At 34.5% G+C, this 25,678-nt stretch overlaps 1 protein-coding gene across 1 annotated transcript in view; it reads right to left on the minus strand.

Annotated features, from left to right (window-relative positions):
• ADGRL2 (adhesion G protein-coupled receptor L2) overlaps positions 1-25,678 on the minus strand; it is a gene marked incomplete at its 5' end in the record, with an annotated part of 710,493 nt that overhangs the window by 22,935 nt on the left and 661,880 nt on the right. Inside the window, 8 exon segments of the mRNA NM_181013.1 lie at positions 254-427; positions 1,505-1,710; positions 1,964-2,089; positions 14,241-14,424; positions 17,278-17,316; positions 18,140-18,325; positions 19,159-19,262; positions 19,800-20,093. Coding sequence (NP_851356.1) covers positions 254-427; positions 1,505-1,710; positions 1,964-2,089; positions 14,241-14,424; positions 17,278-17,316; positions 18,140-18,325; positions 19,159-19,262; positions 19,800-20,093 — 1,313 coding nt within the window.

The following is a 25,678-nucleotide window of genomic DNA, read 5'->3' on the forward strand; positions in this document are numbered from 1 at the left end:
CCTGACGCCTCTGCTTAACACCAGACCACAGGAGAAAAACTGAGAACAAGTCTATGAAGTACATGATTTTGAGAAGTAACAATACAGTGTCGAAACTGCTTAAAATATATGGACAGTGGAGAAACAATTAGAAATCCACATTACTTTGTTTGCTTTTTAGTTACGATAAGCACCCAAAGAAGGGACAATTACACAAGCTGTTTTGAATCTCTGAGGTTTTTCTCTGCTACTAATTAGAAGTGCAAATACTTACTGCAATTTCCCTGTGGGCCATGAGAATTGCAAAATTGGTTAGGTGGCTGCATGCACACGTCGTACGAGTTTTATTAGTGTCAACCAGCTTGCAGCCCTGGGTAGACCAATATCCCATCATAGTTCTCTCTGAGTAGTTCCAGAAGGAGCAGTTTGCATTGAAATAATTGTCAGGCTGGGAAATAAAATGACAAGATAAAATTAGGATTTTATACTCTAAGATGGCAATAGCAATTGTTTAATATGTGTAAAAGGTAATTTAGATTAAACTTTGCATGTTTCGGACTATAAAGTTTTTCATCAGCAAAATTGTAGACTATGTTATACAAGGCAGATACCTAACTTAAAAGGGGCTTTATAGTCCGAAACACTCTAAAATGTACTCTAAATTACCAAAGACCCATTTTACACAATTACAATTTCCATCTTCTGATTTTACATACTGATGGTAATCAGAATCATTTTTTCTTTTCTGACAAAAGTTGCTCTGATAAATTCTATAAGGACCAAGTGTTTAAAAATCCATCTTGTTTTGGGCCCATTTTTGTTCTAAGGGACACAATAGAGATGACTCAAATCCTATAGTTAGTATGTCAAGGCTCTATAGAGAGTGAAGCAAACTACAGAAAATATGAGAAGAAAATAGCCACACAAATGTATTGAACTTTGCCAGTTCTGGAGATTTACATGGCTATCTATGCCCACTTATTCACTCTACTATAACTACAGCCAAATTCAGCAGTCAGTCTTCCAACACAGTGCAATTATTTACTAACTTACGTTCTAAGGTATAGCAGAGGAATCACATCTCTTCAATTCTATATTGTTAAAAACACAATGCTTGATAATGATTCTGTTAATATGATCAGTAAAACAAACCAAAAAGATCTGCCACATGAAAAAGGCAGAGTCCTAGAACTCTGTTATCATGCTGGTAAGGTAAGGGTTAATTTTCATTCTAAAACAAATTACAGGTATTTACATTTTCCTGTTGATTACTGAATTAGCTTTCATTAAGAATACACTTAAATTCTAATAATCACTGAACCAGCCTCATTTAATTTTATGTTCGCAGACTTAAATAAACTTGTGTCTCTGACCTGTCCAAGATTAGAAACTCAAATAGGAAGTCTTTTCTTTCCTCTCTGCCACTTCTCCATTCCCCTTCTCTCAATCCACAGCATGTCAGTTTTGCTTTCCTTCCTCACTGGTTTTATAACCTTCCACTACTTCATTAGCATACATAACTTACATCAATGTGTGGTAGGGTAAAAAGCACAGGATCTGTCAAGTATACTCGGCTGGATTCTTTATTGATTGAAACCGAAATGACGTGAGAATTCACTGCAATGGTGCTATTTCGACCAATAAAGTCAGCACCCAGTTTTATGGTTGCATTTTCGGTACTAAGGAACTGTCCCAAACTCCGGTAAATGATGAACACCAACTTTGCAAGACCTAGGAAGGTAAAAACAGTCATATGTCTTTACAGAAAATATGCTTATGAATAAGATAAGACACAGTAAATAACAAAATGAAATCCTTATGAAATCTTATTCAGATTAAGTTTACTGGGAAAGAGTAGATGTTATTTTAAATCTGCTTTTAAATGTTAAGCCGTATTGGAGTCAAGTACTCAGCACTTTAGAATTAACAGGTTTAACTGAACAAAAAAACCTATCAATTTTTAAAAGACTTTGCTCCATCTTACCATTCCTGCTGTTCTGTTTAACAGTATTTGCAGAGAGTTGGATTGAGCTGCCTGCTCCTTTGATGCCCAGAGGAAATTTAAAGTCTTGGACCTGTCCTTCTGTACTGAGTACTGCAACTTCCAGAACTGGATGAGGTAAAAGATAAAGGAGGGGAACAAAGGGGCATTCTTTATATTCACCGACAAAAAGGCAAATTGCACAGAAACCATTATTCTATTTTTACTATTCTAAAAACTTCAGTGTTCAATTACAACAAAATTATGAACAAACAACTAAATTATTCTAAGAGGTCTTAAATTTTACTACTTTAAAAATTTTGGTATAATCGTTTTAAAATTTTCTTTAGAGTTTTACTTATCTTTTGTCAACTAATTCTAGTCTTTTGGCCTATGAATATGAAGTGTCTGATTTACAGCACACAACTATCAAAATTTCAATTCCAGCAATGAAATTAAAAGACGCTTACTCCTTGGAAGGAAAGTTATGAACAACCTAGACAGCATATTAAAAAGCAGAGACATTACTTTGTCAACAAAAGTCCGTCTAGTCAAAGCTATGGTTTTTCCAGTGGTCATGTATGGATGTGAGAGTTGGACTATAAAGAAAGCTGAGTGCCGAAGAATTGATGCTTTTGAACTGTGGTGTTGGAGAAGACTCTTGAGAGTCCCTTGGACTGCAAGGAGATCCACTCAGTCCATCCTCAAGGAGATCAGTCCTGGGTGTTCACTGGAAGGACTGATGGTGAGGCTGAAGCTCCAATACTTTGGGTACCTGATGCGAAAAGCTGACTCATTGGAAAAGACCCTGATGCTGGGAAGGATGGAGGGCAGGAGGAGAAGGGGACAACAGAGGATGAGATGGTTGGATGGCGTCATCAACTTGATGCACATGAGTTTCAGTGAACTCTGGGAGTTGGTGATGGACAGGGAGGCCTGGTGTGCTGCTGTTCATGGGGTCGCAAAGAGTCAGACACGACTGAGTGACTGAACTGAACTAAACTGAACTGATCAAAGTTTCACTGAAATCATGTTAAACAAAAATATTTCAAAATTATTTTTTGGCTCTATGTTAAAGTAATTTTCAATGACCATTACTTGGTAATGGTAAAACACAATATGAAGTATAAAATTTGAATACCTCTACTGCATGTAGGTATCTATTTCTATGTATTGCTACATAATGTATTTTAATACATAAGATTACATAGGTCAATTTTGCAGTAATAAGTTTTTGATAATTTCTAAAAGTAGTTGCCCAGCATAGCATTATTGATGAGAAAACATCTACGTCCGGCATTATGTTCAAACTTCCCATTAATTCTCACTAGTACTGATCAATTTTTACATACTCAAGTCGGGCAATCTGGTCTGCCACTTGTTTGGGTAAATAATGTTTTACTGGGACACAGCCTCAATTATCTATTAACATATTGTCTATGGCAGTTAAGTATTTGCAGCTTAGGCCACATGGCCTGCAAAGCTTAAAATGTGTACTACTTGGATTTTTATAGAAAAAGTTTGCAAACCATTGCAGTACGATCCAAAGTTCACAAATTCTAATGAGGTAGGAACATAAGGAAACATGTTAGGAAATGAAGTCAAGTCAATAAAGAAACATTAAGAACATTTATATGATCAGCAAGACTGTTTAAAAAATACTGCTCAACTCTGTTTAAAAAATAAAATAGTAATAGTCTCAACATAAATGTGTCTACTATAAATCCAATAAAGATTATAATACTTTATATCAGCATACTTTCATTAAAAAAGAATGAAAAAATATTATTGTTTATACTAGAGTAAACTATTTCATATTAGTACTTAGAATGTGCCATTTACTGATGAAATGAGAGGAAGTGGATGGAAAAATTTTCATTTCAGGTATTTGAATTTTTAAAAGTAACACATAATTCACTAAATACAGTCCACATACTTTTCTCTAAATTTTACCCTCTCTGATGGCATATATCCTTGAATAGCTATTTCTGTACTTAGATAACACGTATACATATGTTTGTATGTGCATACACAAGCACATGCACATACACACAGAGTTAATGTATGCATGAACGTGAGTAATGAATTCACTCTTTGCCTTTGAGGAAAACAAACTCATACCATTAAAGAATAACTCTTGGATGCTATTTTTTTTTAAATCTTTCTCAACTTTCGTTTGTAAAATACTTACAGATTCAACTATAAATATGAAATCATAACATTAGAGATTTTTATAAGCTATGAGGCCACATATCAAGCACCTGAAATATAAGTTTATAACGACAGACCTATAACTCTTAGAATTCTACCTGCTGCAGAAGCTGGTTGAGATACTTTGCTTAGAAAGATTAAGCAGGTGGGTATGTAGATGATCACTTCCATGTGTGTGGGTAATGATTTGAAGGAGACAAGATGAATGATAAAAATATACATCAAAAATATACCTCCCTCTTCTTCACACTGAAAGGGGTTCTCAATTATTAATTATTCTTAAAACAAGACAAGACAGAGTAGTCGGAAATCTTTTAAGCTTTCATGAAATATCCCAAATATATATGAACAAAGAGTTAATTTCATTTAACATATAATAATGCTTAAAATAATGTTGATAGTAAAAATAATTTGTTTGAATTTTCAAAAACAGGATCATTACTATAGATCTTAGTAGAGATGCAATAATCAACTTTATACTACAAATAAAGATAGACAAAGGGGAAATTTCCTAGAAACAAAACTGACTAAAACAAAAATTCAAGTTTATGATCACTTAAGAAAATGAACTCATGGTTAAATATATACTGAATCTTTAACAAACTGATCCAGTATGTGTTAAAAAAATGTTTTTCAACTCATTTCATAAGATATATATAATCTTGATGCATAAAACAGTAAAAAGAAAAATTACAGAATATTCTCACTTATTTAAACTATGTAAAATATTTAATTATATATACATGTTAAGTATATCTTAAACAAATTGAGTTTAACTGAAAAAGGCATACATAAATTAATGCATTAGAAAACATATTAATGTCTTTAGCCAAATGAAGAAAGAAGAAAAATATTAAAGAAAGAATTCAACAAATTTCAACATTCATGTAGTATAAAAAGTCTTTATAAAACGAGAAGGATAAAACAAAAATTCCTTGCCCAGATAAAGGCTTAATTATCAGTTAAGGGTTAGTATCCAACCTATAGAAAAAAATGATGAAAAACTAGAAGCATATTTTTAAAAGTCAGGTTGATCCCTATCACTAAGTTTTACTTAGCACTGTATAAAAGACCTAGCTAAGATAGTAATTTAAGGATAACAAAAAGGTACAAAGACTAGGAGGAAAAAGCAATTTGTTAATCATTTACAGAAAATATAGTCAACTACACAGTAATGTGAGGAAAACTATACTATCAGAAGGAACATAATTTAGCAAGCTGCAATCAGCAAAATCAACTGTATACTAATAAACAATCAGAATATATAACTTTTTAAAATACTATTTACAATAGAAATAGTGTCATTTCCTAGAAATAAGCCTAGATGTCCCAAGACATTTTTGGGAGAAATATGTAACTTTCCTAGGAAACCTAACAGCAGATGGAGAATTCTATCCTTCTCCAATCTGGGAGAACTCAAGAGATAAATCTGTGACACTTCTTTCAAAGTCTACCTACAAACTCAGTATAATTCTAATAAAAACTCCAACAAAAAATTTTTGAGTATGTGGAACTTGACAGGCTGATTTTAAAATGCACATGGAAGAGACATGCCAAAAAGCAGCTAAGAGGAATTCGATTCCTCAAGGAGCAGGGTTGAAAGAACTCACCAGATATTAATATTACTAAAAAAAAAAAAAACAAGAACGTAAAACAGACACTCCCAACACGTACAGAAACTTGATATACGACAGAGATACCTTGACAAACCATTGGGGAAAGGAATGGATTATGTTTTGGAAGTGCTGAAACAACTGATTATCCATACGGAAAAAAATAAAATTAGTTTCCTCACTAGTATCATCAATAAAATAAACTTCAGGTTGGATTAAAAACATGAACGCAAAAAGGCAAAGCTTTTTCATTTCTAAATAAAGTATAAAATCTTTATCACTACAAAGCAGAGAAAAATTTCTTGGTCAGGAAACCAAAAGAAAAAACACACTGTATTTTTAAGCAAGATTTCAAAAGTATCAACAAATTAAGGGAGGTGGGAGGGGGGTTCAGGATGGGGAACACAGGTACACCCATGGCGGATGCATGTTGATGTATGGCAAAACCAATACAATATTGTAAAGTAAAAAAATAACAATAATTAAAAAAATTTTAAAAAAGTATCAATCTTAAAAGAAGAAACTCATAATTTGATTTTATTATTCTGTAAAACAAAATATTAATATGCAAAGTAAAAAAGAGAAGACACAGATAAAATAAATATTTGCAAAGTAATCTTCAAAGAATTAGTTTCCAGAATGTTCCAGAATGCATTACCTAGAGAGAAAGAAATAAACAGGAAAAAATGTGGAGAACATATTCACAGGAGAAAAAATTAAAATACCCAAATAAATGCATTAAGTAATCAGGGAACTGCAAATTAAAATATGTGATCAATTCAGGTCTATTAGAATGACAAAATTTATATCAATAATAGAACTTTGGCAGAGAGTGGTAGGGAACAGTGATATTACTGATAAGAGTGTAAAATTGGTAAAGCAGTAGAAAGCAATTTGGCAGTATTTAGTAAAGTTAAACATGGGTATGCTCTATCACTCCAAAACTATTTCCAGGTTTGTGTGTGTGCGTGTATGTGTGTGTGTGCATATGTATCTAGAAAGGTATAAAGTATGAGTAAGAGACATAAAAAAAACTTTCCCCTCAGTTTTTCTAATATCATCAAGAAGCATAAGCTACTAAAATATCTATCACAGGCATAGTTAAATAACTGTGCATTCTTAGGACAAATGAATGAACAAGAGATGCACATATCAATGGGCATAAATATGAAAAATGTACCATTATATTTAGTGTGAAATCATTAATGTTAAAATATGAAAGTGAAGTGAAAGTCACTCAGTTGTGTCTGACTCTTTGCGACCCCTTGGCACTCTCCAGGCCAGAATACTGGAGTGGGTAGCCTTTCCCTTCTCCAGGGGATTTTCCCAACCCAGGAATTAAACCAGGGTCTCCTGCATTACAGGTGGATTATTTACCAATGGAGCTATCAGGGAAGCCCTAAAATATGAAAAGTAGTTGCTAAACACACATACCTGTAAAGCATAAGTAAATAAATAAAATTTACTAATGCTTACAAGAATGATGGCTACCCCCTTCTTAATCTGATTAGGAAGGAGGGGCCCAGAGGATTTCTAAATTATATATACCTATTTCTTTCCCCCAAACTTGAAGTAAATATGGTGAAATGCTACGATGTGGCTCAGTGGGTGGCTGGTACACAGATGTTTATGATCTTCTCTATACTCTTGCATACTTCAAATAATATATGCTTTGTTCAACATATGTCCTAAAAGTGAATACACTTGATCCGTAGGAGAACTACTTGGAGCCAGTGCTGTTGATGGGATTTTAATATAGTTATGTCTCCTTATATTTGTCAAATTCATTTCTGAGTAGTGGCTGCAGTGAGTGGAAAGGGGAAGAAAAGTAAGAGAGTGTATAGGAAAATCTAGGACCTCTGGCAGCCGACCAGCATTGTACCAAGTTCCACTAGCTTGAGTCCCAGGGTAAAACGAACATGCAGTAGATGGTACGGAGCAGAGCAAAGTTGAGGCTCAGGTGACATGGACTCAGGAGTTATAAACTTTATTGTTTAGAGCTGCTGTGACTCGGGGTTTTTGTTACCACAATATAACTAGGCTTAAATTGATATATACAATCAAGTTGGCTGCTAAGCACACTGAGACAATAAACTATAGGAAATTTTATAATGCTGGAGTAGGCTGATAATAACTAAACCACCTAATCAATCTTAAGATCATAAAGAAAGACAATCAAGTATGTGTTTCTTTTCATAAGAGGCAAAGAAAATTATCGGTGGGGAGGGACAGGTAGAGTGGAATTTAAATTGGAGGTTATTAGATGAGCCAAAGAACCTAGAAAGTAGAAGGAAAATTTTTTTCTCTCCTATAGGAGCAATGCATCAGTCAGATGTAGATGAACTTGTCTGTGTACTGGTTAAACAAACTGCTGCTGCTGCTGCTGCTAAGACACTTCAGTCATGTCTGACTCTGTGTGATCCAATAGACGGAAGCCCACCAGGCTCCCCTATCCTTGGGATTCTCCAGGCAAGAACACTGGAGTGGGTGGCCATTTCCTTCTCCAATGCATGAAAGTGAAAAGTGAAAGTGAAGTCACTCAGTTGTGTCTGACTCTTACCGACCCCATGGACTGCAGCCTACCAGGCTCTGCTGTCCATGGGATTTTCCAGGCAAGACTACTGGAGTGGGGTGCCATTGCCTTCTCCATAAACAAACTAGGAACTAACAAATTTCCAAAAATTAAATAATTGAAATCTCTTTTTTATCATGTGCACCAATTTTTTTTTTAAATTTTTTAAAGTATGGCAATGGCTTATGCTCTTTTTTCTTAAAGTCTAAGATACATATTAAATAATTTATAGTAATAATGTAATATTAGGGTTTGCTTTAATAATACAATGGTGAGGGAATAAGTGAAACCAGATTAGCTAGATGTTGTTGAAGCTGGGTAATGAGGAGTTTTTATCAAAATTAAAAACTTTTCCTTCTCTCAGGATATCATTAAGAAAATAGAACGGAAAGTCACATACTAAGGGAAATCACTCAGCATATACATAGATTGACAAAAGATTTGTTTCAGAAATATATAAATAATCCTAATAGTAAAACATCTGCCTACAATGTGGGAGAATTGGGTTTGATCCCAGGGTTGGGAAGATCCCCTGTGAAAGGAAATGGGAACCCACTCCAGTACTCTTGCCTGGAAAATCTCATAGATGGAGGATCCTGGTAGGCTATAGTCCATGGAGTCGCAAAGAGTCAGACACGACTGAGTGATTTCACTTTCTTTCACTTTCACTTTCTACAATCCAATGATAAGACAAACAACTAAAATGGGCAAAATATATAAGCAGATACTTTACAAAAAGATATATGAATAGCCAAAAAGCACAAGAAAAGTTCAAACAGTTTTCAGTAAAATGTAACTTAGCAACCTTATATATGAAAAGTAAAACCAAAATGAGATTCCATTACAAACCACTAAAATGGCTTAAATGAAAAAGACATTTGAAAACACAATTGTAAATGCTGGTGAGAATGTGAGGCAACTAAAACTCTAATTGTTGCTAGGAATATAAAAGGGTACAACCACTTGGGAAAATAACAACTTGACTAGTAATAGTCAAAAACTGGGAACAACCTAAATGTATGACCAACCAAATGAGTAGATACAAAAATAGGGTTGTGTCCTTAAAATGGAAATTCAGCAATAAGAATGATTTAATTACTGATGCTGGCACCAAAACACATGAATCTCAGTAACATTATACTGTGTAAAAGAAGCAAGATCAAAAGGAGCATATAGTTTATGATTCCATCAACTGAAGGTCTAGAGAAAGCAAAATTATAGTGACATAAAACAGATCAGTGGTTGCTTGGGGCTGGGAATATGAAAAAAAACTATCCAAGACTATAAAGGACCCTTTTGAGGTAGTTGAAATATTGACCAAGCAGTTGGTTAAATGGGTGTACATTTGTCAACACTCATCAAAAAGTACACTTAAAACAGTTGCTTTTATTGTATATAAAGTATACCTCAAAGTGGATTTAAAAAAGCTATACTCAGATATAATTATAACATATAATTTTACCATTTTATGAGGTCATGTATAAGGGTCAATCATATAATCAAGTGAAAATAGGGATTCAAGGAAAAACCACTAAGGAGGAGAATCAAATTGTCTTAATAAACAAAGATACTGTAGCCACACTATAAATTTAGATAAGAACATAGAATGAAGACATAAAAGGATAATGGGATATTTTAGTCCTCATATCTAAAAAGAGAACAACTCCTAGGAAAAAGTTGAATCTTGAATGTCATTAAATTATGGGTGATATTTTCACAAAATATGAAATAAAAGGTATAGGAATATATTGGAATATGTAAAATGATCTTCATAGCATTAATTCTTGGGTAATCAATAGATGAATACATTAAGATCAGGACCTTATTTTTTTGTATTGAGGTATAGCTGATTAACAATGTTGTGATGGTTTTGGATGAACAGAGAAGAGACTCAGCCATACACATACAGGCATCTATTTCACCTAAATCAAATCCCTTATGACTATACAGTGGAAGTGAGAAATAGATTTAAGGAACTAGATCTGATAGACAGTGCCTGATGAACTATGGACGGAGGTTCATGACACTGTACAGGAGACAGAAATCAAGACCATCCCCAAGAAAAAGAAATGCAAAAAAAGCAAAATGGCTGAGGACGCCTTACAAATAGCTGTGAAAGAAGAGAAGTGAAAAGCAAAGGAGTAAAGGACAGATATACCCATTCGAATGCAGAGTTCCAAAGAAGAGCAAGGAGAGATAAGAAAGCCTACCTCAGCAATCAATGCAAAGAAATAGAGGAAAACAATAGAATGGGAAGGATTAGAGATCTCTTCAAGAAAATCAGATACCAAGGGAATATTTCATGCAAAGATGGGCTCAATAAAGGACAGAAATGGTAGGGACATAACAGAAGCAGAAGAGTGGCAAGAATATAAAGAACTGTACAAAAAAGATCTTCACGACCCAAATAATCACGATGTTGTGATCACTCACACTCACCTAATGCCAAACATCCTGGAATGTGAAGTCAAGCGGGCCTTAGGAAGCATCACTACCAACAAAGCTAGTGGGGGTGATGGAATTCCAGTTGAGCTATTTCAAATCCTAAAAGATGATGAGCTGAAAGTGCTGCACTCAATATGCCAGCAAATGTGGAAAACTCAGTAGTGACCACAGGACTGGAAAAGGTCAGTTTTCTTTCCAATCCCAAAGAAAGGCAAAGCCAAAGAATGCTCAAACTACCGCACAATGGCACTCATCTCAATGGCACCCCACTCCAGTACTCTTGCCTGGAAAATCCCATGGACGGAGGAGCCTGGTAGGCTGCAGTCCATGGGGTTGCTAAGAGTCAGACACGACTGAGCGACTTCACTTTCACTCTTTACTTTCATGCATTGGAGAAGGAAATGGCAACCCACTCCAGTGTTCTTGCCTGGAGAATCCCAGGGACGGGGGAGCCTGGTGGGCTGCCGTCTATGGGGTCGCACAGAGTCAGACACAACTGAAGCGACTTAGCAGCAGCAGCAGCACATGCTAGTAAAGTAATGCTCAAAATTCTCTAGGCCAAGTTTCAGCAATACATGAACCGTGAACTTCTGGATGTTCAAATTGGTTTTAGAAAAGGCAGAGGAACCAGAGATCATATTGCCAAAACCCGCTGGTTCATCGAAAAAGCAAGAGAGTTCCAGCAAAACATCTATTTCTGCTTTATTGACTATGCCCAAGCCTCTGACTGTGTGTATCACAATGAACTGTGGAAAATCCTGAAAGAGATGGGAATACCAGACCACCTGATTTGCATCTTGAGAAATCTGTATGCAGGTCAGGAAGCAACAGTTAGAACTGGACATGGAACAACAGACTGGTTCCAAATAGGAAAAGGAGTACATCAAGGCTGTATATTGTCACCCTGCTTATTTAACTTATATGCAGAGTACATCATGAGAAACACTGGGCTGGAAGAAGCACAAGCTAGAATCAAGATTGCCAGGAGAAATATCAATAACCTCAGATATGCAGATGACACCACCCTTATGATAGAAAGTGAAGAAGAACTAAAGAGCCTCTGGATGAAAATGAAAGAGGAGAGTGAAAAAGTTGGTTTAAAACTCAACATTCAAAAAACTAAGATCATGGGATCCGGTTCCATCACTTCATGGCAAATAGATGGGGAGACAGTGGAAACAGTGGCTGACTTATTTTTTTGAGCTCCAAAATCACTGTAGATGGTGATTGCAGCCATGAAATTAAAAGACGCTTACTCCTTGGAAGGAAAGTTATGAACAACCTAGATATCATATTAAAAAACAGAGACATTACTTTGTCAACAAAGTTCTGTCTAGTCAAGGCCACGGTTTTTCCAGTGGTCATCTATGGATGTGAGAGTTGGACTATAAAGAAAGCTGAGTGCCGAAGAATTGATGCTTTTGAACTGTGGTGTTGGAAAAGACTCTTTAGAGTCCCTTGGACTGCAAGGAGATCCACCCAGTCCATCCTAAAGGAGATCAGTCCTGGGTGTTCATTGGAAGGACTTATGTTGAAGCTGAAACTCCAATACTATGGCCACCTGATGTGAAGAACTGACTCATTTGAAAAGACCCTGATGCTGGGAAGGATTGAGGGCAGGAGGAGAAGGGGACGACAGAAGATGAGATGGTTGGATGGCATCACCGACTCGATGGACTGGGTAGATTCTGGGAGTTGGTGATGGACAGGGAGGCCTGGCATGCTGCAGTTTATGGGGTCGCAAAGAGTCAGACACGACTGTGCAACTGAACTGAACTGATTTTCCCTCAAACTTCCCTCTCGGGGCATTATTTTTCAGAAGTCGGTAAAACATGTACTATATACACTATGAGATATCTATGCATAACGTTCTTTCTTTAATTAAAAAATTAACCTGGCCTATCAAAACTTCTTGTACTCTTGGAAGCAGCTTAAGTGGGAAATTTTAGGGTTTTTTTTTTTTGCGGGGGGGCATTGCTTTTAAAATAGTCTTCAAAAGATTTAAAAAACAAATGGAGGTCCCAACACAACACTTCAAATACTTTTTATGATTTATCTTCTGAGATAATCAAGTCTACACTCCTTTAACCTTATAGGCAAATCCCTGAAAACATCTGAGAAGAATTGTTTAATGTGTATCTTAGGAAATTCATTAGACTACTAAATAAATTAAACTCAGAAATAACAGCTCTAGACAGAAAAGAGAACCTTTATTTTCTATTTGTACTAAGCAATGGTAGACTATCACTTTCCTTGTGCTGCTCTCCCAAAGCAAGCCATATTATTTTGACTTAAAATTAAGTTATTTATCACTTCAAAACCTCATAAATAAAAATACAATTTTAATAATATCCTCTTTCTAAAAACTCACTTATTTAAAATTTTGTATCTAAATCCATGTATCATAATTAGATTTATCTCTATTTTTCCCATACAACTTGCTTTTCTGCATTTTTAAATATAAAGTCCCATGTTTCAGTAGGTACGTTAAGGCAATAAGATATGGCATCCTAGATAGCAGAACTTCATTCAATATCTGCTGCTCCAATACATTTTTTCAATGACAGAGTAGTCTGTGTTCCCTTTTGGTTTTTTTTCACATTTACGCTTTGGAAATTTCTTTACTTTACTAAGGGATACTATAAACTTCATCTGAGCCCAACCACACTGAATAACAATTCTAAAGCAGTCAAGCCGATACTGACTGACAAGTCAATTCTATATTGATTATAGTATAATCATTATATATTTAGTATATATACATTATATATTATAGTATAATCAGTATAGAATTATACTAATTCATTAGTATAATTTCACTGAACTTATGGAACTTCTTTCAAATATCATCAAAAGTGAATTCTTGCCTCTCACTGCCAGCATTTAAATTCTAAATGATCCCCCAAAACTATCTGCAGCTATTTTGCAATCTGTAAAGCATGAACATTCTGCTGTATGGGGGATGTACATCACTGACCACATTTTCACCTGAAAGCAGTTGTGTTTAATATCAACATTTGGCTCACATATCTGTGTGCCTAAAATATTTGACTGGGAGAACACATTCCAGAAAGTAATTTAAATTCATTAGGAACATACCATATAAATGGAAAAGCATTTGCCCTAGTTCCATAGCAAGCATTATCACTACTTAAGCAATCCATATTCTGGCATTTAAGTACTCTAAACCCTTCTTTCCTTTAATGATTTTTTAGTTGGGAAAAAGTACATCAAACCAACTTTCATAAGACATAGACTTTGGCTTTTGCATTAATTTTATGAATGTGATCAGTTATATTTCTTATTAAGGGACAAACATAACTTGACAAAAGAAAAGCTTAGCACTTGGAAATAACTCAAAAGATTCACAATGGAATCATAATTCTCTTAAACATCTATCTTCTAAATAAAAATTAAACTTGACAATAGATTCACTCACCAATATTTTCTGTGGGCATTGACACCCTGGTTGGTTCTACGAGGTTGTCAGCCAGGACAAACGCTCCTTCTTCCAATGTATCCAGCAACATCGTTGCAGTATGTGCTTGTTCAGAAGAATTCATGTGTTTCCATGATTCCAAAGCTTCAGGTCTCAGAAGATTGTCCACTGTATCAACAATTGCCTGCATCCATTAGAAGACCATCATTAGTATTGACTGCTTCTAGTACACCAAGGTGATTTTCAATCACTGACTAGTGAAATTGTAATATTTATCAATCTTGTAGTATTTATCATATTACACATACTTTATTATATCAAGATAAAAATATGATGATTTACTCTTATGGAAAAATACCTGGACAACACACTATCTGGCCAACTTGATGTCTGACCCTTTCAAAATAGAACTAACTGAAGATTAGTAAACTACTATTTCATTATAAAGACTAAGTATAAAGAGACAGCTCATTTCTGTTTATCTAATCATATCTCAATCATTGAAAAGAAAGAAAACCAGTGTCAGCTCTTAATCTGAGGTATTACACATACATGCATGGTCATTCCTACATATAACCTCAAGACTTAAATGTTCTAAATAGAAAACATTGGTATCTCTAGAGTAGCCTACTATATTTGCTTGAAAATTAAATCATGTTGGTTTTGGGAACCTGAACTAAAATAGTGTCCAAATTTGTGCCTTATAACATTGTCTACTATTATCACTGAGAAAAAACCAAGATGACTTCACAGTTTATAAATTATTTGTGAACATTTCCACTCTTCCAATTCCCTGGCTAGCTAAAAACACCAGAGAGTATACCATCATGTGTAAACAATGATCTGTTTTTAAGGGGATCAGGAAAACAGTCAAAATATTTAAAGTCTGACTAATAATTTAATAAAAACATAAAGGCAAAATAAAGTCTTTATAAATATGTTATAAATATTCATATATACAGGTTTAGTGTATTACCACGCAAAACAATATAAAATAAAAATGTAACCCAGTCAGTTATGAAATTGAAAGTTGGCTTTTGCACTGATACTTACTGTAGCTGTACACTGACTATGGCTTAATAACTGAAATCACTAAGTTTATTTACTCTTTCTCCATGTACTGAGTCATAGTGCATCATTAAGCCTAAATATAAATTGCTCTGATCTACTGGCAATCATTGAGTAAAAAGAACATACATTGTACAAACACAACAAAAATGGCCTGTTTGAGGTATTGTATTGAAATGAGTAGGTGGAAAAGTTGTTTGAGGCTACTGTCAGATTAATTAGCTTAATCCATCTTAATATCCTTGTTTTGTCTGCCATGTGAGTCACCAAGACCTTCCTGGCAAGTAGAAGATACTTGCAAGTGGAGTCCAAGGCTTTTCTCTATCTCTACTGGGAGATAAAATTGTCAAAATGCTCACATTGATACTGTTGCATCCATTAACTGGAGTGGAATAGAAAGTGGTCTGCTGAGGCCAGATTCAATAGTTACCAAGAAATACAGACTGGAGCCTCTAATATAAGCTACAAATGAATCCTTTGTCATAAAGCAGGAATTTGTTTCATTTGCATAGTGTAAGTCAGCTTCTAATTTGTAATTTAAGGTGTTTTATTAGTCTTATCTGAACAGAGAAGCTCATTTGAGACATACTGAAAACGACACTGGTCAGAAATTAAGGTCATGCTGAAATTTACTACCTATACACATAACTCGCTGATGGCATGCTTTCATTAATTTGAATCGCTCCTTATTTATTATCATTTGTATTTTTCTAGTGGAATCAAAATGATCATTACGCTAATCATATTCCTGAAGTAGTCTCCCTGCCAAAGAAAAAAAGCTGTTCTACTCCCACTGAGATATACATCCTGGGCAACATACCAATTATTACATTTCACACGTTAACTAACACCTTAAAGGTGAGCTGAAAATTTCATTATGACAAATTCTATAAATTTCAGCATGTAATTCTTTGACCCCATTAAACAGTCTAATAAGGGACTTTCAAAATATTAATACCTAAAAAAAGACTTTCCCACTGGTTTTTCTTTTAAAGTTCTCAGATCCAACAATGTCTATTACTAGGTAGTGAAATGCTATTATTTCTCCAGATCTTGCCAACCAAAACTGGTGAAGTCATAGCTTCTGACTAATCTCTATTCTACAAAATTTACAAAGTTCTTTTGTTTTGTTTTCATTCGTATATAAACAAGTTCTTCAAAGTTTGATTGACTAGGAATATGGTCCCCAGATGAGTAAAGTTAGAAAGTAAATATACCCAGCAAAAGGAACTTCTAAACTTCACAGAATAAAACAAAATGCAATGTAGTATTATTATTTTGATCTATCATACAGTTAGCTTGGCATAATTCTATGGTTAGCCTCACCATGTTTCCTATTTTACTTGTATATACCAGCGAGGAAAATTGGCTTCAGTAGAAAAAGATTCTGAGGCAAACGGTGGCTTTATGTTCCTATTATCCTTCACAAAAACATATATATCTACAGTACAGTCACATTACTTATGTTTTATTCCTAGTAGCCCCTCCCAATATCAACCTGATTCTAGTAATGACACCTAAAATTTCAAAACAAAGCCTATTTTATTTAAGAGTACACCACAGAGATAAGAAAGCAGTGACTTTTTCATGCACATACATTATGACTATACAGTCTTTGATATGATAAACTGCCAAGAATATATCATAGCTGTTTTACTGAAGTTGTTTTTAATCCACAGAGATGACAACAGGGGATAACAAGACTTTATGATTACTTTCCAATTCAGAGGATATTTCATTTAAATTCCTGTATGTTTGGATGAATGCAAAAACACCAAAAAATATAAAAATAAGCTATTTGCTTATTCTGAGAGTAATATACCTGGGAAAAGAAACATTTATACAGCTGATATGGGGCACATTATATAATTATCAAAGACTGAAATACATTGGTTCATGCAGCAAGATGATAAAGCGTAGCAGGAAGCTGAAGAAGGGAGAAAGCAGGGTGACAGCACAGGAGAGATACCTTAAGGTAAGCCCTGCATGTCTTCTCTCGTTTTTGGAGCTTTTTAGTAAAAGAAAAGAAAATCAGAGGTTAGATTTTCATCTGTTGCATACGGGGAAAGAAGAAGAAATCCTACAAAAATTAAATTGGTGGTCCTGAGCTCAGTGTTTATTATGTACTGTAGTCCTCTGGATTTCTGTGAGTCTATACTGACTGCCAAGACCATGCATTTACAGCTTTTAGCTTTATTTTACTAAATATAATAATGCAAAGTATCTTGATAAAACTAGAGACAAAATATGTGATAAAAGCAAGAAAAAACCTATAAAGGCGTTTTAGCCACAGATTTCAGATTCATATGAATTTCATATAAACACTTTATAGTATGGTTAAAATAACTATCAAATTTTTGACAAGGTAAGAAAAATTTGTAGCACTAACACACTATACTTCTACCAAAAAAAACTTGTCCTTCTCCCCAAACCTAATATTGAAAACAACTTTTTAGTATCTAACACTCCTATATGCATTACAATTTTGTTATAATCACAAGAGTTGCCTGTATTAGTATATGAGTTGTTTAACACAATCTCTCCGATTGCAGATAATGCCTTCCAAAGTGAGAGCACTGACAACAACCAGGTAGATGAAGTTTACCACCGACTAACCTTTCCTCAGGTAATTAGCATCATCTTGGGGGCAGCAAGGGGAGTGCATGTTGCTGCTTTCACAACTACAATTATTTCTTGAGATATGAACCAAATTAGAAGTTTTGTTTCTATTCGTGTGTCATCGGGACCAAAAGTTAGGCAGTCAACTGCCGAAGAATCCAGAGCAGACATACAAAATATCTACTTTAAAATAACAGAAAGCTTCTACCTACCTTGTTATAACTCCGTCCAGCTGAATCCTTTTCACTAGGTTTCAGTTCCTGCAGCTGTGCATCAAGAATGTCCACCAACTGCTCCATCAATCTCACTGAAGAACTCACATCACCAGCAAACACTGGCCCTTTGGTATGTTTAGCCAGTTCATTGGCAAGGCTAGCAGCATTTTCTCCGCTTCTAATCTGAAATGAGAGTTTATATTATCTCAGTAAAGATTTCTTGTTGTTTGTGGCTTCTTGCTCTTTTCCCTAGGATCTTTGTTGTGGTGAGAAAAATATACACAAACATGTCAAAATCTGCAACTAACTGAGACCAATAACTTTCTCTTTATTTCAGATGATTAAAGGTTCTTAGATCCTCAAAAAGAAATTCTTAGGCAGGCATTTAAAGGGAACAAAAGAGAAAAAAAGTCCTTTAAAAATTTTTTGAGACAACTCTCTCATTTCACTGCAACCATTTTAAACTGCTGCTTAAAAATCTTATTAATTTATTCCAATGATCCAGAAATTTAAGTCAGAATGTAATCAGTATAACACTGAGGGTTATTATCTACTGCTTGCCTTTCAGAAAGGTGGTAAAACTAAAATGTCACTACATTGCACTGTATTAAAGTTACTAATGCCTTTAAAGTCATTTTTACTTATTCTGTCATAATCAGCTGTGATATGAACATCTGCTTGCATTCTGTGGATTCAGTTGCAAACTTAATGATATTTGATTTATTAGGCCAGTGCACTATTTGTCTTACGAACATCAAAAGAAACAGAACAAACTAAATATGAATGAAATTAAGCAAGTATGTACTCATTAAAAAGCTTCACATAGAAAACAGCATGCCCTAAAACATATGTAACTTTGAATAAATAGTTTACAGACAAAACTATGCATAATTTTTTACTTTCATACTGAACAAAGAACATCGAAGCTGGTCTTAACATACAAAGCTAAATTATTTATGTTAGAAGTTAAAGCCCTTAATCACCAATGTGTATCATATTAAAAGGTTCCAACCAACCTTCTGAGCCAGCTGATTTACCCAGTGTGAGGTACAGTTGCTAAGATCAGGGCCCTTAGGGTTCCATGTTCCAGTGGAAAGCACGCAGAGATACGAGGCAGTTCCTACAACAGATGCAGAAAACAACAGTGAAATTGAAACCATTTTTCCTGCATGCATTCGGGAAATCCACTATGATGATTCTACTCCATGTGTTAAATTTTGAATAAACGCTAATGGAAGTAGTTGACAATAACTGACAAAGAGCAGAATATAAACAGTAAATATAAAGTCGGCACAGAAATATCAGACATTTACAGCAAACAAACAAAAAGCCCTTTTTCTTGGGACTCATCCAAAATGATACTTTGCAATGAGAAACACAGCTGTTAGGCAGTCTCACTAGAGAATCCATGGGCCTAAATCTCAGGCTTGACCTAGGACTTGAAGAAGGAGCGGGAATTCAAAGCCTGATCTTAAAAGACTTTTATAGTTTCAAAACTTTTAAGTTGTCTACATGTGCTATATTACTAAAGTAACAAAATAACAATTAAGTTAGCTATTGTAAATATATTTTTCCTCAAATAAAATCACTTCAGTGTAATTCAGAACCTCCTTAAAGTTTTAATAGTATATGTAGTATCAATATTTGACAGAAATACCTCTCGTTCCCTTGGGACACGGTCGTTCAACCATCATTCCCCTTTGTGTCTGAGGCCACCTTATCCCCCTCGTGTCTAATGCTTCGCAGAATCTCTCTGGCAGGGGAAAAATATTTGTTACAGGAGGAATTTTGGTTGTAGAAACTGCTGGAGGTGCTTTTGTCCCTTTGCTTCCTTCCTGCGATCCAGCTACAGTTGTGCTCATGGGGCCTTTCTGTGAAGTAGTGCTTGTGGTTGATACTGTGGTTTTGAACATCTCAGCTGAAGAAGTTATTGTCACAGCTGTGGTAGGCACTATGGAAAAGAGATGAGTATGTTAATCTCAAACACACATCACATTCATGTGAACGTCTGCACAGGCACACACACACACACACACACACATACACACACAAAAAACACAACCATCCCAAACCAACAAAATGGGATCACTGAGAATATCCACAGGGTAGGAAGAAGAATGAATCTCTTCATTTATTCCAACTCATTCATATTGTTGGCTAAGCGACTGGCAGTTTGGGTTCTACCCTAGATTTTGCTCTCTGACTGTGTCCTAGGTTTACTTCTCAATGAAATATTTGGTAAAACATTTTATGTACAATTTCAACATATATCATCTAACAGGAAATGCAGGATAGTTTAATATAAAGTTTCAATATACATATCAAATATGGTGTCATATCAGATACATAATTTAGAAAAAGCCATTTATATACAAATTCATACTCTGAAACAATAAAATTCAAAGTTATCAACAAAAGTCTGACCATTACATACAATTAGGACAATAGAAAATTTCAAGTCACCCACTCTACATCTTACAGGGAAACAAATACTGTGACATCTTTCCACCCAGCAGCCATTCTTGCTTGAAAGATTTTTGAGCATGGCTGATTAGATCCAAACAGAAGATAAGCTTGGCATGCTTGTTCTGTTTTACTAAGGAAACATCTGAGGCTTTGACATCTTTACTTTTGAAAACATAGATATGAAAAGAAACTAGTTCTGATCAGAAGTTATATTGTAATCTCATCAAGATAACAAGTTGGACCAAATTATGCCTAATTCAAAACCAATTCTACATATTAACAGAGAGTTTAAAAGGACCTACAGTTAACTCACTTACAAGCAGAAATTTAAAAAGAAAAAAAATTTAAGGTTATTCTGGACTTCCAACATTATTTTTAAACTGTTAAATCCATTAGGTTAAAATAAGAATGGAGTTTAATATTTTCCTTCATTAATGACCACTTAGTTTAAAAAACAAAAAAATTCTGTCAGTAAAACTTTAATGGCATCGTTTAAAATCTATTAGGTGATCACACTAAAGTTTTATCAACATTTAGATTACTGAATCTTAAGACTTTATAATTTTGAGGCTTTAAATTTAAATCAAGTAGAGCAAATTAAAAGTAACTATTTTTAATGATAATCTTATAAAACATTAAGTTATTTTATGGTTTTGCTACACATAAGAACCAGACTAGAACATTAAAACTTCTTAGAAAACAAGTTCATATTATCACTGACATAATTAGTATTTTAAGCTCTGGTCCCTAGATAGTTTGCATAATTCTGACTTTATGACAGAGTATGCTAAGTTTATCAGAAAAAGCAGTGTACACCTATTTCTAGTTCTTTAGTTGTGAGAAACTTCTTGTTACCAATAAGTGCAAGATACATTTTTGACAGTCTCTTTTCACTAGAGAAACTTCTTAACCAACTGGTTTATTTCCAAGGCATTGGTTACTAATCATATGAGAGAATCCTTTGTACATTAGTCAAGCATCATGCCTAGCCAGCTGTTGCAGAAACCTATTCAAACCTGTTTATCTTTTTTCTGTAAAGCACTTGCCTGACATCTTGTTAAACCTCATAATTTTCTTTTGATTACAATGCAGCCAAGCTTTCAGTGCTTTCTCAATTAACATTTGTCAAAAGCATCACAATCTTTTGAAGAAGTGTTAAATGAATGTTGTTGAATCAAATCTTAAAGGGGGTGGGAAATCGGAGCAAAGAGAAAAGGGCAGAGCAGAATGGTTTAATGCTACCCCATCTGATGTATCCCTTGACACTGTACTAATTAGTACATATTTAATGACTGAAATATGTATTAACAATATACAATTAGTGATCTGTTAGCTAAGCATCAGTAAAGATTCAAATAAATGAGTGAAGGTAGGCAATAAAATGACCTCTATTAAATGCACAAAACTTTCTGAAATATTCTGTAGCCCATTTCCATGTGTCACTGATAATATATTTTCATATCTTTTATCTTTTGTTCATTAAAAGAAGTTAAACTTCTTTAAGCAACACATTCTTCACTTGTGAATCAATGAAATTTTGGGGTATTGAACATCAACTTTAAGTGGCAAAATGTAACCCGTTAGGAGGACAACTACAAAACTGTGCAAGGACAAGATTTAAGAACTTCAATAAAAAGCAATTTTCTAATACTGAAGCTAGAGATGAGGAGATATTTATAAAAATTAATGTTTCTTTCCTTAGATGAAGACAGGTCACAACAGGGCACCCCATGATGATAAAAGCTTACATTTACTCAGCATTTATGTACCAGATGCTGTGTTAATCATCACTCATGGATCATCAGATCATCTTATTTAATCCTTACCACAACCCCATGAAGTAGGCACTATGATTATCTTTCTTTTACAGAACAGAAAACTAAGCATTGGAGGAGGTTAAGCAGTTTGTTTAAGGTCACTTGTCCATAATGCTCTTAAATGTTATGATCTTACTTTTCTAGACAAAAGATTTTAATAGACTCTGAGAAAGTATGACACCCCACAAGCAATATGTCCTTATTTTGGAGCATTTAACTGACACTGTGCTCTGTGTAAATCTCTAAAAGAAGAAAAAATGTGGGAATATAAGGTACTAAAACAGTAATAGTAAAAAGTTTCACAATGAAATGTTTGTGGCAAAAGGCTCAAAACTCAAGAACTTCCTATAAATGGTAATAGGAAACATGACAAGTCACAATAGAATTATATTGTAAATCTGAACCCTACTGTACACAGCCTTCCCAGAGTTATCAGGTGCTGTATCAACACACAGATTAAATGACTTAGCATTCTACCTACCATATATCATTTAAGTACAGAGACCTAGAAACAGTGACATTAATGCTAATACACATATATATTAATAAGTACCCATGAAAACCTCAACAAACAGACTGGTTAAATTTACTATGCCAGTTATTTATTAAGAACTTGCTAATTATTATCAGCTTTTTCCCATGTGAAAACATTTTAAAGATAATATGTATTTATGATAAATGAGAGGGTAGTTATTTCCCTCTTCCAAGTCCCAAATTCATCCATTATTACAAGCTAGAGTGAGAATATAGTCTAGTAAGGCAAAAACTGCAGCAGATTTATTAAATTTACCCTTATTCAATATCTAAAAACACCAATCATCTTTTAATTAACCATTCATTATCAGCGGGAAGATGTTTTAAGAAATATTCTATATTAAACACTTCTTAAATAATAAATCTAACTGGCTCTCTTAAAAAAATGTCCCTCATGTTGTTTGCCATGCTTCATTATTACTCTAAGTCAGATATTCAGAAACCATCAGAACTCAAGACAATATTTTTCCATAATGTTTCGGATAACAAATCTGCAGACAGATTAAGTAAGTATAGATCAATTCAGATTAAGACACAGAAAACAGTTAATATATGACCAAAATGGCTTTTTTTCCCTAAGCCAACATTATAGAGGAAGAAAGCAAAAGAGAAAAAACAGATCTAGTTTAGGATAATGGAGCAAATTAACTAAGTAGAGAAGACAGAAAGCTAAAAATTTAAAGAAAACAGGAAGATGTATTTGAAAGCACTATGAAGGCAAAGTAATAACATACTTGTGCTGTTAGGAATGGAAGGCATGGATTTATATAGGGAAAAATACTGCAGCTAATACAGTGTGAAACAGTCCATAATTAAAATTATCCATTTAACAACACAATATATATCTTGGCTACATACATGATAGCAAAGCCAGTACATAGACTTGCTAGCAGTGGCTTACTGGTTTGACCTAAATGTATGGGCCAGAATAGTTCTGCAAGGCCCCATTTACATGCAGTTAGATATCAGCACACATCTTGGACGAGCAAGGCAGGAGTCTCTCTAAAAGCATTTGAAGATGAGTTATGAAGAGCAAGCAAATAAGAGAATATGCTTCAAACATCAGCAAGAAAAATTTAGGTCAAATAAAACTTTTTACCACTAATGGTTTAATAAGAAGTCAGTATGGACTTTCACCTTCTGAGAATATATGAGAATGGCTATTTTGGATAACACAACACTGCTGTAGGAATAAAGCTACCACATATGGCAAAGTTTCTCATTTTCAAAGCTAGTAACTGTTCTTTTCAAAAATCACCCAAAATTATCAAAGATTTTTTCATCTGAAATGGGTCAAATTATTTACTAGAACATATGCCACAAGTGGAAAGTGACATTATTACTCATCTTGTATTCCATAAAGTGCTCTGTGACAAGGAGGCGGGCAATGATTCCTTATTGAGCTCAATCAACCTGTACTCAACTTTAGGAGTTATTTAATTATAATCGGCATTAATTTTTTTTTTTTTTACTTTTTTTTCCTAATGGAGGGGAAGAGATTTACTGCTATCCAAGAAACATTTAACAACTGTGAGGGCAATACAGGTTACAAAAAAAGATTAATACATATTCTCCAGGCAAGAATACTGGAGTGGGTTGCCATTTCCTTCTCCAGGGCATCTTCCAGACCCAGGGATTGAACCCAGGACTCCCGCATTGCAGGCAAACTCTTTACCGACTCGGCCACCAGGGAAGACCCTTTTACAATGTCAAGTTCTGTCAATTACTAAACTTTGCCTTTTACAAAACTATAGGATATGAGAGAACCATGGTACTAACTTTTAGGAAAACAGCTGAGATATAGGAACTATCCCTTGCTGGCCTCAAGAGAAAAAGATATGTCTGAATTTAAAAATAAAGGATACTAAGATAATATCAATAAAGATTTTCATGACCTAATGGAAGATTTCATTGTTGAAAGTTTATCAATGGCACACTACTACAATTTTTAGCCAACAAATTCTAGATATACATGAATTAAACAAAAAGAGGGCTTGCACTGGTGGCTCAGATGATAAAGAATCTGCCTGCCGTGCAGGAGACCTGGGTGTGATCCCTGGGTTGAGAAGATTCCCTGGAAGAGGGCATGGCAACCCACTCCAGTATTCTTGCCTGGAGAGTTGCCATAGACAGAGGAGCCTGGCAGGCTACAGTCCATGGGGTCACAAAGAGTCAAACATGACTGCGTGACTAAGCACAGCATAGCACAGCACTAAGGCATGTCATTACTACCCATATGGTATGAAGAAAAATCACACATTTCATATTCTATAACTCAAGTTAGAATTCAACTACAATGGCTCATGCTTTTGTAGTCCTAAGCCTATGACAATATTTAGGACTTGGTGACTTACTAAGTCACTTACTTACTGACTGACTTAATAAGTTACATTATTCCTTAAAAATATGTATATGTATATGTAGCTGTGTTTAAGCATATGGTTATATATTGCTTTAACAGAGGAAAAAGATATTAATTCCTGTTCCACCTTGTTGAAGAGATTGATTTAGTTACTCCAAAGAACATTCTGGTTCCTACAATTCTGAAATAACTCAATAATGTGAAAATTTCAATTAACTCATAAAATTGAAAAAATAATTCAGATCTTTTAAATACAAATATTATTGTTCAACTAGAAAAGACTTATAATTAGGTAAACTCCATAATAATATATTAAGAGATCATTCTTTTATCATGAGTATGAGGTAATCTTATTTT

Source organism: Bos taurus, chromosome 3 (assembly GCF_002263795.3).
Source record: "Bos taurus isolate L1 Dominette 01449 registration number 42190680 breed Hereford chromosome 3, ARS-UCD2.0, whole genome shotgun sequence".
NCBI lineage: Eukaryota > Metazoa > Chordata > Mammalia > Artiodactyla > Bovidae > Bos > Bos taurus.